The 14,457-nt window shown below is 47.6% G+C and overlaps 1 protein-coding gene across 1 annotated transcript in view; it reads right to left on the bottom strand.

Annotated features, from left to right (window-relative positions):
• Nucleotides 1-522: 522 nt before the first annotated feature.
• LOC135808883 (sushi, von Willebrand factor type A, EGF and pentraxin domain-containing protein 1-like) overlaps nucleotides 523-14,457 on the bottom strand; it is a 164,147-nt gene continuing 150,212 nt past the window's right edge. Inside the window, exons 27-29 of the mRNA XM_065322124.1 lie at nucleotides 10,860-11,045; nucleotides 9,943-10,143; nucleotides 523-1,927 (exon numbers count right to left, since the gene is read on the bottom strand). Of these exons, the coding sequence (XP_065178196.1) occupies nucleotides 1,428-1,927; nucleotides 9,943-10,143; nucleotides 10,860-11,045 (887 nt within the window). The 3' untranslated portion in view covers nucleotides 523-1,427. The remainder of the gene's footprint in view (nucleotides 1,928-9,942; nucleotides 10,144-10,859; nucleotides 11,046-14,457) is intronic.

The following is a 14,457-nucleotide window of genomic DNA, read 5'->3' on the forward strand; positions in this document are numbered from 1 at the left end:
AATCCTTTTAAAAATTTCTGCAGGCCCAAGATGTCGCGCTTTCAGAACGGAACGGTGATTGTTCTGACAAAGCGTCACTGTTCAACGGCTTGACCGGTACCAGTTGCAAGTCGAACAGGGGGGATGTCACAGAAGCTACACATACAAAGTCGCTGCTATTTAACTTGTTGAAAACTCTGAAGTGTTCGAGAAAAACCCTTGCCTTTGCGCTTTGTGTGATTAGGAAATGATGGCTTGAAACACCGCCAGAAGTGTATTTTGGTTCCTGCAATACTCTGTTCTTCGCTACCTTGTTATTCGGAAGAAACTCCCGTTTGGATTTGCGAAATAAAACAACCAACATCATAAAATCACTACGAGCTAGTGCCCAAAGAGATTTTGAAACCAGGAAAGTGGACAATCAAAGATTACCATAGCAAAGCGCTCTTCGCGCTACGGTGTGAGATGCACTTTCGTACTACAGTAGGGGTGACAGTGCATGGGATCAGTTCGTACAGGCCAGCAGATCTTGCAAAAATGGGGTGAGCGTTTGCAGCGGACTTTACGGTACTACTACAATGGAATGTACATACTAGTACTCATTATACAAATGTAGTACAGTATAATATGGTCCAAGTTCAGTGAACAATGATCTTGCCATCCCGCATGATTGCTGTTTTATATGATCGACAACAGGATTGCACAGCTCAGCGATTTCTTGTAAATCATGTGCAAAGTAAAAGAGGCGAATGTAAACGCGAAGGATACCGTTGCTGGAAGTGATTTAGTGAAACAAGTGAAGCAAATGCTTTGTGGTGCTCATATCCATATTATAGTACATAACATTGCACACTCAGTGTATTCTGAAAAGGTTAGGTTATGCACAATTCTCATTAGGTAAAGCTGAAAGGTAAGTGGCTATCAAAATTAATATGAATAGGTTATTGCCTAGATTATTGGCTGCTCAAGTGAGAAACCATTCCATGGCAGTGAACGAAAGGATCATACATTAGTATGATCCTTTCGTTCACTGCCATGGAATGGCAAGAAATGCATGCAGGGATACAATATGTTCCGAGACAATTAATATCCAACATAGAATGCCAGGTACAAGTCATTATGGATACGGAAGAGAACGTGAATATTTGTCCTCGCTGCATGTAATTCCTGGTGTTTAACTAGCTCGTGACCTGGTGAGAGCGTAACGTAGAGGCTGAAAAATGCGTAGCTCAGCTTTTTCATTTGGGGCGGGGGGGGGGGGGGGTGTAGCGTTACACCAACTCGCATCTGCCACACTGTCTAAGATCTGCCACATTGTGTTGTGCTTGGAGCTGGCAGTCGTGGAGTTCCACCAGATAAGGAAAGCCAATGAAACAGATCCACATGCGACACGTTAGCACTACTGCCATGAAAGTAGAATTCTCATTGATAAGACTCGCCCCAGGAAATTAGAGCATGTCCGATGTGGTTGCGTAGGCCTCATTCGAGGTGTGTACACAGGAAGTCTTCGTAGTACTCATGTTAGCTGGGCTCTCGTACATAGGATCGGCAGCCTCTTTTGATTGCTCTACAGTCATTAGTACATCTGTCTGATCAAGCCGCTCACCAATCACTGTTTCGTATATGCCATCTCCTTCTCCCGCCTTGTTGCTGCATTGATGCTCTTTATCTGAGCTTACACCGGAACAAGACCGTTTGGTGTACATTCTGGATGTCCACCACACTGAACAGAATATAGCAGATATAACTAGCACAGTTCCAACAGACGCGGAAATCCCGATTATAGCTGACTGACCTAGTCCCGAAGAGTACTCTTCAGACTCATCTAAGTGAGAGGAGGTTGTAGGGAGTTGAACAGTCGTTGGGGTAGATTCAGCGCGCGTATTCCGTTCCTTCGTAAACTGAGGGGATATCTGCCTTGTAGATGGAGGACGAATAGTTGTTATACCTGGGATAAGAGAGTAACAGCATGACATGAATGATCCCCTCAAGTCAAGTCAATCTGGGGGCGATACTTGGGCCACGAAGTTAAACCCTTCTCTCTACTCTGGGACATAGCTTTTCGTAATTTTTGTTGTAATACCATTACCACTGAACATTGATTATGTAGTTTTAATTTTACCTCATAGCTCAGTGGTTAGAGCATCGCTAGCTACAAGCGAGGGTCCCTGGTTCGAGTCCTGGTGGTGACAGTCAATTTTTTCTTCAGACTTCTCCCGTTTGTGTCTTTCCCTCAAACTAGTGAAGATTTTACCTCAGTCAAGTTATACATTTGACTGAGAACACAATGTAGCAATACATCATAAAGATTCAGATATTCATAACTTTGGTGGAGTCAGTGAAAGCGGTTAAAGCCTGCAAAAAGGCCTGCAAAAAGGCTGCTACCTTAAAAACTGTTGGTATTTTGAAATTGTGTGTGTGTGTGTGTGTGTGTATGGAAAAATGAAAAATAGGGATTCACTGGCCAGAAAAAGTCACTTCAATCAGCTGTGTGGTGGATACCAGGCTAAAAATAGTGGCGGTCAATTCTTCAGCCTTGCAAGCTGTTGAATGGTGCAATCCCAGCACTACACACACGACAAGTTGCTATGTCTAACATAGCTGTTCGCTATCATCGCTTCCGCGATGGGCAGGTCTGAGGTCTGAGGTGTGTGTGTGTGTGTATGTGTGTGTGTGTGTGTGTGTGTGTGTGTGTGTGTGTCAGCTAGTTCGGTTGGTGGGTACACTTATGCCTGATTGTGTTGGGTCTGTTGCCAACGGGCTCGCCTGCTTGAAAGTGGAATGTTGTACCTGCCACCTTTGTTGGTTCCAGGGTTCATATACTTTCTATTCGAAGTATACATACTTGTTAACCATGGACTGCTTCTGGCTAGATTAACTCTTGTGTAATCAATGGTGCTAGTGAAGCTTATATCAGATCCACTCTGATTTAGCCACCCATACTAGTAGCAAGTATTACCTCCGTTGGGGGCAGGGGTAACTGCAGTTGAATCCCGGGACGGACACCCTGATGCCGTCAATCCTTTTTCTGCACCTTGTCCTCACCCACTTACTGAGGTGTGGTGAGCCCATAAGTGGGATCATTTTCAAGTCCGCCCAGAGTTTTGGGGATTTCAGGAGGTGTCGGCCGTTGGGCGGTTCAATAGCCAACTGAGTCATCTTTCCAGGATTCCTTTTGAGTCTCTCTCCCCTCTCCCGGGGAGACCCACATGACCAGTTTTGGCAGTGAGCAACAAGTACAAGTACAAATACAAGTGTGTGTGTGTGTGTGTGTGTGTGTGTGTGTGTGTGTGTGTGTGTGTGTGTGTGTGTGTGTATGCTGTTGAGTGCGGAGAGGAAGGTTTGCTTTTTGTGAGCTCTTTCTTCAGGATGTTGTAGCCACCCTAAGCAGCCGTGAGCCGTGTGGTGTAGAGCAGGCCATGGCTGTGGTGGCCCACTAGGTAGCCTTGCATGTTGCCTGGTGGAGTTTGAACAGCACGCTGCACAAGGCGAGCGGAGCGATATTTTTGAATTTGAATTTTGACATGGTGGCGAAGAGAAAGAGTGTCGGGAAAGGGAGCGTTCTGACTGCTGCGACGTGGAATGTTTGCTCTCTGGTGGAGGATGGTGAGGATGTGAGGACTTGTAGAGGACGTGCATCGGCCGGTGACAGGCCTGTTGACAGGAAACTTGATATTCTTGCAAACGAACTACAACATTTCAAAATCGATGTGGCTGGTGTACAGGAGACGCGCTGGCCTGGGAACGACGTTTGGCCTGTCAGTGGTGGTGGCGTTTTTCTCGACTCGGTAGTCAAGGATCGTTTCTTCAGTGACCTACAGTCAGTCATGAGCAATGCCTCATTTCTTGTTGGATGAGAGCAACGAAGTAAACAAGAAATGCTGTTCTTTTCGAAATGCAAGTGCACAGTCCAGAGTTCACGGACTGTGCTGGGAGTGCGATACGCACTGGCTGCACAGTGCGGAGTTGCAAAATGCACATGAAGGTGCATGCTGGTCTGAAGATAATGTTCTTTTTGTTCTTGCACTGCTGCTGTACAGTTGAAAATCCCACCCACCCATCCAATTGGATATTCATTGCTAGATATGTATGTGCATATCGATTTATTGGCTGAGTAAGCAGTAGTGCGTGTATGTGCCGAGCATGTTTCCGCGATCGTGTGTGCGCGCGCGCGTGCGCGCGCGTGTGTATGTGTGCGTGTGCCTGCACCGTGTCGGCTGCGCTGGTGCATTAAGGTAGCACATTGGCTTTAGACTGGCCCATTTGGGGTTATTCAGCATCTCCACTATTATCGCTGGCGGCAATTCCCATTAATCAGTGCACTAAGCCGTGGTGAACGCATTTCTATCAGAAGTTCATGTATCCAGTGTACCATGGCTGGGATCGCTTACTGTCTTGCGTTGTTTTCCTTTTGTTATGCTAAAGCGATGTGTACCAGGCTGCCATAATTATGTTTAAATGCTTCTCTATGCCTGAGGCATAGTTATATTAATACACATGCGGTGCAAGAATTGGAGCAGCTGTTGCTGCGACCCTGCAGTTCTACTGTTGTTGTTGTTGTTGTTGTTGTTGTTGTTGTTGTTGTTGTGGTGGTGGTGGTGGTGTGTACGAGATAGTCGAAAATAACAGTCAATTCTGGCGATATTCTGCTACTCTTAGCGGATTTCAATGCTCGTGTTGGTTCATCATGCGACCTGGTGTTTGGTGATGTCGCTCGTTTCGGTGACATGCGTGGCGACGGTGATGGCTGGAGTCGTGTGCGTGGGCGGTATGGCCTTGGATCCTTCAATGAGGCTGGAGAAAACTTGCTGTTGTTTTGTGCACTCCATGATCTATCTATCATGTACACTTGGTTCAGGAAGAAGAAACGTAAACATGGAGCTTGGTTCAGGCGCGTACGCAGGGTCACCTCTGGGGGGGGGGGGTTCCAACCGAATCACAAACAATGAGTTTTAAACCCTCGGAAAAGAGCCCTAGGAAAATTTTCAAAGTTCAAATTTCGTGTTCCTTGGATTATAACTTCAGTTCTACTCACTCAATCTTCATATCTTTGGGCTTCCTGGAAGAAGAAAGGTATCCGGGAGGGGAAGAAAATGAGGTAAACAAAGGTCGACCATGATAGCCAGAACACTGTACGTGTATAACTAGCGCTAGAGTGCAGCTAGGGTGCGAAAAATGACCCAAAGGCCCAAACGCGTCCTGCTCCAGCGATTTTGTTTTTCTCAATTGCAGAGTTTTGGTTGTTTTGCTGTGTATACTTGAGAATACCACAAGAGAAGCCCCTGCAAATTTGAGCAAGTCAACGTGACGAAAAGTCTCAAATTCTCGATACTCAAGTTGCACTGCGCGCTTTTGAAATTGCCGAGCTTGCGGCTCAACTTACAAATGATTAGGGGTGAAAGTTGGCACTGAGATCCCGAGTTCGAGTACTCTGATTTTCTCCGATCGAATATTCGAGTATTCGAGTATTCTTCATATCCTAAAAATTGCACACCAAGGGCCTTAAAATCACATGATACAACCCTGATTGAACCGAGTAGCAGTCATTTTTCTCGGGTATATTGGTTGGTGGGTCATTTGGGCTCTCTCTACTCGTGAACAAATGTTCACCACACAGTCTGCACATCAATATCTGCCCACTGCTGCCCTGAAACTGCAGATTTCTGTGGTAAACACATGTACCATGTATGAACTAGTACTCTGACTTATTCCGAGTACGATTATTTTTTTTAAAACCGAGCGAGTACTCGAGTACTCGGTATAATTGTTTCACCCCTACAAATGATAAAATTATATTATCTCAAGAAACATTGCTCGCAGCGCTTCGGGAATTGTTTCTACGGAAAGCTGAGATTTTTCTATTCGACCTGAATATTTAGACTGTTGAATTTGAGCGAAATTTGACTGAGTTACGATCTGTTGAAGAAACATTTTGCATTCTTGTCAGATCGATCGCGCGCCCTACAAAAAAATGCCCATACACGTTGCTCGTTTGGAACATTTGGGGGGGGGGGGTTCGGGCAACGGGAAACCCCCCTTGCGTACGCGCCTATAGCGCCTGTGGGTACACCCAGCAACTCGGAACGAACATTTGATAGATAACATTGTGATGCGCTCTGGCCATGCACCACGCCAGCGGCGTTGTTATCAGGTTATTGCCGGGATGTGAGCGTCATGCGCCGGGGGCTGTGTTGGACGGATCATTTCTTGGTTCGCACCAGACTTGCACTCAATTTCGTCCTGCCTAAGACACAGTCCAACAAGCGGAGGAAGCCCTATGCTGTGCATAGGCTGCAGAGCAGTGACTTCTGAGAGCCGTTTCGTAAGGAGATGGAGAATGCCTGCGAGCGTAGATGAGAATAGCAATGTCAAGGAGGCCTGGGACGTTGCATGTACTGATATTCAAGGTGTTGCGTCTAGGGTGCCGGGCCACGACAAACGCAGACAACCTTACTGGTTTCTGGAGAGCCAGTCAATCTTGGAGCCCTTGATTGAGGAGGAGCGGATGATGCATGAACGGATGCTTGTGAACGATAATGCCTCGATGCGAAGGGACTTCAGGGCTGCCCAGAGGTCAGTCAGCCGAGAGATTCGTCTGGCGAAGGAGAGTTGGATTGCGGAGGTCGCTACCGACGCAAAGAACACGCAAAAGGATGGTTGCACGCGCTGAAAATCCATCAGGAAACTGCAGGGGGTACATTCTGGGAGACGACTGGTTACCATCATGTCAGCAGTGTACAATCAAGAAGGTGTTTTAACGTCCAGCCCTGGTGGTCTCAGGGATTGCTGGAGTCACCACTTTGCGCAGGTGTTCACTGCTGTTCACTGTTGCTACTTGTAGTAATGTTGATCATGTCACTGTGTTACAGAGTATGCATATTGAGGAGTCGCGTGTGAGCCTGGATCTCCCTCCGGATTTCGATGAGGTGATGCGTGCAATGCGGAGGCTGAACCTGTGTACAGCTCCAGGGGAGTCTAAGATCGCTCCAGAGTTCCTTCGCTACGGTGGGGAAGACTTGCATCAGCGTATATCCAATCTTGTCCGGGCGGTGTGATTGAGCGGTTCGGTGCCTCCTGAGTGGCGTGATGCGGAGATTGTCACGATTCCTAAGAAAGGAGACCTCCATCGATGTGACAATTGGTGCGGCATCAGTCTCCTGGACGTTGTTGGGAAGTTGTTTGCTCGTGTCCTCCAGGATCGCCTAATGAAGCTGGCGGAGGACATCTTGCCAGAGTCGCAGTGTGGGTGTCGGAAGGGCCGTGGTTGCGTGGATATGATGTTTGTGGCTCGTCAGCTTTTGGAGAAATCCATTAAGCATACCTCGCAGCTGTACGTCCTTTTTGTCGACCTTAGAAAGGCGTATGACTCTATTCCCCGCCATGCATTGTGGCTGGTCTTGGAGAGAGCTGGTGTGCCGCAGCATGTGCTCGGCTTAATCCGGAGTCTCCACGATGGCATGGAGGCCAGGGTTCGCGTTGCTGGTGGGCTAACAGATGCCATCTTTGTGGCCAATGGTCTCCGGAAGGGCTGTACCCTGGCACCTACTCTGTTCAATATCTACTTTGCCACGGTTGTTGCCTCGTGGCGCTCCCAATCAACTGTGCCTGGTGTGACTCTGCGCTACCGCATCGGACGGAAGCTTGTTGGCGATCGGTCGGCTAAGTCGAAACTGCTGTAGACCGAGGTAACGGAGTCACAGTTTGCAGATGATGCAGCACTTTACGCACTGTCTCGGCTTGAGATTGACATCATGGCGAGGGAGTTCGTCAGCTGCACTGCGCGTTGGGGTTTGACCGTGAGCACTTCCAAGATGAAGGCGATGGCCTTAGGTGATGACTCTGCTCAGTGTGGCATTCATCTGGAGTCTGGTGATGTTATTGATCAGGTGGCAAGTTTTACCTACCTCGGTGGTTCTCTGAATGATAATGGTTCACTGGATGGCGAGGTAGCAGTGCGGCTGGCTAAGGCGTCATGCGTCTTTGACTCCTTGCAGATGCCAATATTCCACTGCAAGTCCCAACATATACACACGAAGAGACTGGTGTATAAGGCCATTGTACTCACCACTCTGTTTTACAGTACCGAAACCTGGGCACTGAATGCGACACACCTGCGGTGCCTGAACGTCTTCCATCATACATGCAGCCGTGCCATCCTCGATGTATCTCGCTCGACGCAGTGGCAGAACAGGCTCACCAGAGAGGAGATTGCAAAGCGTGTCGGACTCCCAGGAGACATTGGTGAGCTTCTGCGGTGCCATCGTCTTCGCCAGCTTCGTCATATTGCCGGGATGGATTCCACCCGTCTCCCCAAGCAGGTCCTCTTCGGGGAGCTTCCGTCGCGGTGCCCCAGTCATGGCCCCAGGAAGAGATGGCGTGATGTTGCTAGATCTGATCTGGCCGTGGCGGGGATCCCGGAAGGTGACTGGTATGATGTGGCACAAGACAGGGGAGAGTGGAGGAAGTTGTCTCGTCGTCCTCGTCCTCCTCCGCCAGAGCCAGCGAAGAGTTTTCTGTGCATGCCGGTGTGGACGAACATTTCGCCGGGCGGGTGACTTGAAGCGCCACTCCCCATATTGCTCAGCTCGCACGCTATCATCGCACCAGCGATGGGCGTCCAAGGTCCAAGGTACGGGCGTGTGTGTGTGTGTGTGTGTGTGTGTGTGTGTTTGTGTGCGTGCGTGCATGTGTGTATGTGCATGGGTATGTGTCTTTGTGCAACAGGACCGAGGCATCCAGTCACGGTTACTTGAGTTTAAGAAGGACACATTATACTACACCCTCACAAGATTAAGGATAACTGTTTTTACTGTGTAAATCCGGCCCTTATAGGGGATTCACACACACGGATAAAACCACAGTTTTGGGAAAGTTGTTATGGAAACCATGATACTGGGGAAAGGGTGAACCTCTCGGGTAAAATTGGCAAAGCCGTGACCATGGGCCTCAGGACGTTTGTCAAGGGGAAATCCCACGGCTATACGACGCATGTGCGTAGATTTTGTATTTGGCGAGAACTCTGAACCCTAGTTGTATGAGTGCATTGCAACCTGCATTTTCAAACAGTGCCCATGCGGAAAATTGCGCATGGCAAATGCAAAACACAATACGGACTGTGCTACAAAAATGCAGGACAGATTATATATTTTAATTTTTCCCGGCCACAAATTCATGGCCAAACATGCAGCCAAGGGAAAACCCCGGGTGTGAATGGCCACACTCGGTTGCCTGACGGCCTGAACTTTGACCTTGTCACGTGGCCTCAGGTTTCCCGTGAGTGAGAATCCCCATTAGCTAGCCAGACTTCCATCATCTTTTGTGCATGTGCTATACTACTCTATACCCTATACTATACCCTATACTACTCATGTACTACAGTAGAAATGATCAAAATGACATCTGTATAAAACATGATTCTTTCTCACACCTCACATCTGCCATAACTACCTCACATCTGCCATAACTACCTCACATCTGCCATAACTACCTCACATCTGCCCTAACTACAGTCCATTTCAAAACTATAGACGCGTACCTAGGCAAAAACCGTTATGCCAGCATCTATACCACATAAAATCTGGGATCACTTTGTGCATAATTTTTTCCAAATTGGGCGTCTGTTATCCAATCGTTTAGAAACTATATGAGAGTAATTGTGGAGCGGTCCTGAGCAATATTCCGAAAACTATTCTCAAAAAGTTCCAGCCAAATTTGAAATATTTCAAAAACCCTACGCGTCTATAGTTTTGAAATGCACTGTACCTCACATCTGCCATGACTACCTCACATCTGCCATAACTACCTCACATCTGCCATAACTGCCTCACATCTGCCGTAACTACCTCACATCTGCCATAACTACCTCACATCTGCCATAACTATTGCAGGGTTGGCTGTGGGCAGCCTTATTGCAAAAAAGCAGCCAACGAGAAGCGTACACATCCCTTCACTGTGTTTACATACTTTGGCAGCCTGGGCGGTTGTTACTCCATGTTTGATTAGCCTGACACACAGCAGTAGTAGGTTGAGTAGTAGCATAGCCAATATCACATGTCCATGTGACTGTGTCGTTGTACAGGTATGGTGTCAGATGGGCACGCTGTATTCCCATTTGAACAGAGAAGTCACCAAATGTAGGTCTGCCTGGATTATGACATGCCCTGGCTGTTTCACAGAGAAGCACAGAGAAACACGAGGTGCATTCAAAACTGCATCCAGGTTGCTTCACGGTTATGAGGAAGTGCTGTGTCAGTATGTATGGGTGTCTTTTGAAAAGAGGAATAACAATGTTATGGTGGATAAATGCGATTCAATAACCGAAAACAAACTGCCTACGTCTTAGATTACGGATTGTGTGGATAAAAAAAGAGCTTTGGTTGCAAGTTGATTAGGACTGATCATAGAGTATGCCTCTGTTGCATGAGTAGCACATCTGCTTAAGAGAGCATGTCTGAGAATACTAGACACTGTGTGAATGTCAATCTCTCCGATTTCACTGAAATTTTGCAAGTTGGTTTCCTTTAGGGTGTAGATCGACCGCGCCAAGCCCATGAAAAATTCTGAAGGGAACCTTGAAATTGGCATACCCCTCGAAAATTGTCGAAAAATCAAATAATTTATGGGTCTACAAACGAACCACGCTACAGCGTACATGACCAAGCTATGAACAAAACTCCATCAAGCCAACATTGCCTCACCTTTGAAGAGTTCCTGGGGCTGCACCGCTTACCCATGCCAGCATCCCAGAAGACGAGGGCTATCACCCCCTGACGCCACAAAAAAATGATCGTCTTGAAAATAACCAAATTACAAGAGCTGATGAAAAAGCGAGCTACTATTAGCAAGAACTATACACCGGCAGATAATGATTTTGAACTTACGTAAACAAGTGGGTTTATCATGAGACCACCTTTTGTTGGACATGCAACGTGCAGTAACAACACCACTTGTAGAACCCAGCAAGTAGAAGCCTGTATGACATTGATATGTAACTGTACTACCAAATTGTTGGCCTGTCGATGTGCTATCTCCATTGGCAAGCTGCCCTTGGTCTTGGCAACTTATATCTGTACACCAATAATTATCATAAAACGGAAAAGTAGGGAAAGAGATCGAGAGAGAGAAAGAAAGAAAGAAAAATATAGATAGATAGAAACAAGGAAAATGGTGGGGCACAAGTTATGCGTTAGAGTCCACCAACTATACCAGGTTTTGAACAGTCAGACGTGCACAAGGTAACACCTGTATTCGATATTTCTGAAGACTGTATTATTGTACCACAATGAGCGTAACGATTCCACAAAAGGCGATCGTTCAAACCAGGTAACAACAAAGAGCAAACTAAACTCAAAACCAAAACCAAAACAACAACTGCACCAGCAAGCTCTTTCCTTGCACTAACTACAAATACATCAAAAACCAAGCAGCAAAATGCAAATCCGCACGCATGTTTGCCGGAACTGAACCTCTGTAGCGCAGCTGGTCATCGCGGCTGCACGGGATGACCTTCCCGCCACAGTAGGGCATAGAACTATGCATGGAACTAGCAATGAATGCATGCAGCACACCGGCAAGCCGTCCCTACGCAGACGTCTAGTCTAGCGTGAGCAAGGATGAATAGCATGAGAAACATGATATGACACATTACTCCTATGATGCATGCAATGTATACAACAACACCAGACTGACAAGGAGTACTGAGACATTCCACGGCAAGGAAGTGAGAATGTCTCAGTACTCCTTGTCAGTCTGGTGTTACCTTGTGCACGTCTGACTGTTCAAAACCTGGTATAGTTGGTGGACTCTAACGCATAATTTGTGCCCCATCGTTTTCATTGTTTCCATTGAATAATGTCCTTGCCTCACCATCTGGGCACTAATAGATAGATGGATGGATGGATGGATGGATATATGGATGGATATATGGATGGATGGATAGATAGATAGATAAATCAAGTGATCCCCGAGCTGCAGAGAGTGCTAAATATCAGAGACAGAGCTTAGAACATAGCAAACTCAGCGGAGGACATTCAGGTTCGTTGTAACTCTGAGTTTCATGCCGCTAGGCAATCATCAGACAACTGATACTTGGATCTACCCAGCAGTGTGCTTATAAACACATTGGGCCACTCCGAAATTCATGACCAGTTTTCGGGAATTCTCTTCAAATGAAATACAAGCAATCAGAACCAATGAAACATAAGGATAAGTAGCATCACAAGGGTGGTACCCATTACAACTAGGTGATAAATGTAGCAAAGAATTTATGCACCTCTTTGACGCCCATCGCCGGAGGCGATGATAGCAGCTTGTGCTGGGATTGCATCATTCAACAGCTTGCAAGGCTGAAGAATTGACCGTCACTATTCAGCCTGGTCTACACCATACAGCTATTCGAAGTGACTTTTTCTGGCCCGTGAATCCCTTTTTTGGTCTTTTTCATTTTTTTCCCGCACAAACATAACACCACATACTCCGGCATGCACTGGCTGTTGGTAACCACCCAGGAGAATGAAAGAAAAGTCAGGAAGAGTCTGAGAAAGAGAAGAAAGGCGTGTGTGACCATAATCGTCGGGAATCGAAACCGCAACCTATCGATTGGAAATCGCTGCACATACCACTGCGCCACATGGGACACATGCACAAGGGGTGATAAGAAAGAGGAAAAAAGAGAAAGAGAAGGTGAGAAGTGAGACAAGAGGAACTAAACACACACACGCTGTGTAAAGACAAACACCAAATGGATGCTACATTAACTAGTGGGATCAGGGGTGTCAGTAAGTTGAACTTGAGAGATATTACATTCTTCTTTTGTTTACGCAAAGGTGGCTGGGTAATGGAAATATATATAATTTCTTCGCTAAATTTATCACCTAATTGTAATGGCAAAGTTCAGTCTTGTAAATTAAAAAAAATGTATGGCAATGACATCGCCCAGCAGCTTGTGGATGTTAATTCCACCCAATTGTAGTGTTCACATATACATGTATGTACCCGGCACTGTTTGTACTCCTATCCATTTACATATGCCACTTCCCACGCCTGTACTGACAGTCGGTGCGCACCGACTGTGTACTCATGCACGCAAACCATTACATTATGTCGCCATCATATTACAGAGCTTTCCGGAGCTCCGAGTCAGTTGTTTGAAAAAGCAAGAGAACAACATTACATTGGCGCTGTAAGCGAACGCCTAATCCTCGCCATGTCCCTACTGCCACTACTGCCTCCGGAGCCATTCCCGATACAGCAGTCTCTATGACGGTGCCGCCCGTTTTCCTGCATGGGAATGGAGATTCCGACTCTTTGTCGCTGAGGTCGGCATCTCGGACGCCACTCGTGAGAGGAACACCTACCAGTATGGGGCCGGCAAGGACATTCAGCAGCTCGTCCCTACATTAGCCAACACTGGCAACGATCTCGACGGCCTCATATCCGCCGTCGCTGACTATATTCAGTCCAAGCAGAGCCCCAGCATTGCCCGCTTCCATTTTCGTCAGGTCACTCAGCAGCCTGGCGAAACATACGATACGTTTTATGCTCGTTTGCTGGCATCGGCACAGACCTGCAGCTTTGCTGACGATGCCCAGCAGAAAGACGCCCTTTGCGATCAAATTGTGGCCGGATGCACGTCCGATCTGCTCCGCAGGAAGCTGCTGGAGACTGTGTCTCTTGACCTCGACAAAGTGCTCAGGGCAGCCAGAGCCTTCGAAGCATTAGTAGAGCAGACGACGGCGTTCCGGCGCACGCAAGACTCCATCAATGCCCTTCGTCATCAGCCAAGGTTCCACGACAGGACACAGCCGCCTGCTGCTACTGCTTCAGGTCCATCACGTCGACCAATGCAATCTTCGCTACCTCCAGCTGCGAAATCAGTGGTACAACCAGCCACCTGCCCCAGCCGACACTCGTACTCGCGTCCCAGGCCAGCAGGATTTCAACACATCGCGCTGCTACCATTGTGGGGAGCAAGGCCACCGGTCCTGTGATGTTGCACGTTGCAAGCGCTGCCCCAAGTATGGTAAGTGGGGCCACTTGCCCAAAGCTTGCTTGTCCACGCAGAGTAGCCCATCTTCAGTACACATGATGTCAGACCCACTGTACTCTCAGTCTTACAGCATGGACACCAGCTACACTTCAGCTGATGCTCCTAACACTGCACATACTAGTACTGGCACAGCAGCCAACCTACAGGACCCATTTTACCCCTCACAGGCACCTCATCTCCTACCTGACTGACGGGCCTACGTAAATTACTCCCGTGATGCTGCGGCCACCAGTGCTCATGTCAACGCCACGATCAATGGCACAGAGTTGCTCCTACTACTGCATCTGCCAACATCATGATGCGTGCCGACCTCATCCGCATTGCACCTGCCGAGCAGATCACACCAGCCGCCGCCAAAATCTATGCATTTGACGCGTCTGCTCCCCTGCCACTTGCCGATCATGTTCACCTACCCGTGGCACATGGCCAGC

The sequence above is a fragment of the Sycon ciliatum genome, chromosome 2 (assembly GCF_964019385.1).
Source record: "Sycon ciliatum chromosome 2, ocSycCili1.1, whole genome shotgun sequence".
Classification (NCBI taxonomy): Eukaryota; Metazoa; Porifera; class Calcarea; order Leucosolenida; family Sycettidae; genus Sycon; species Sycon ciliatum.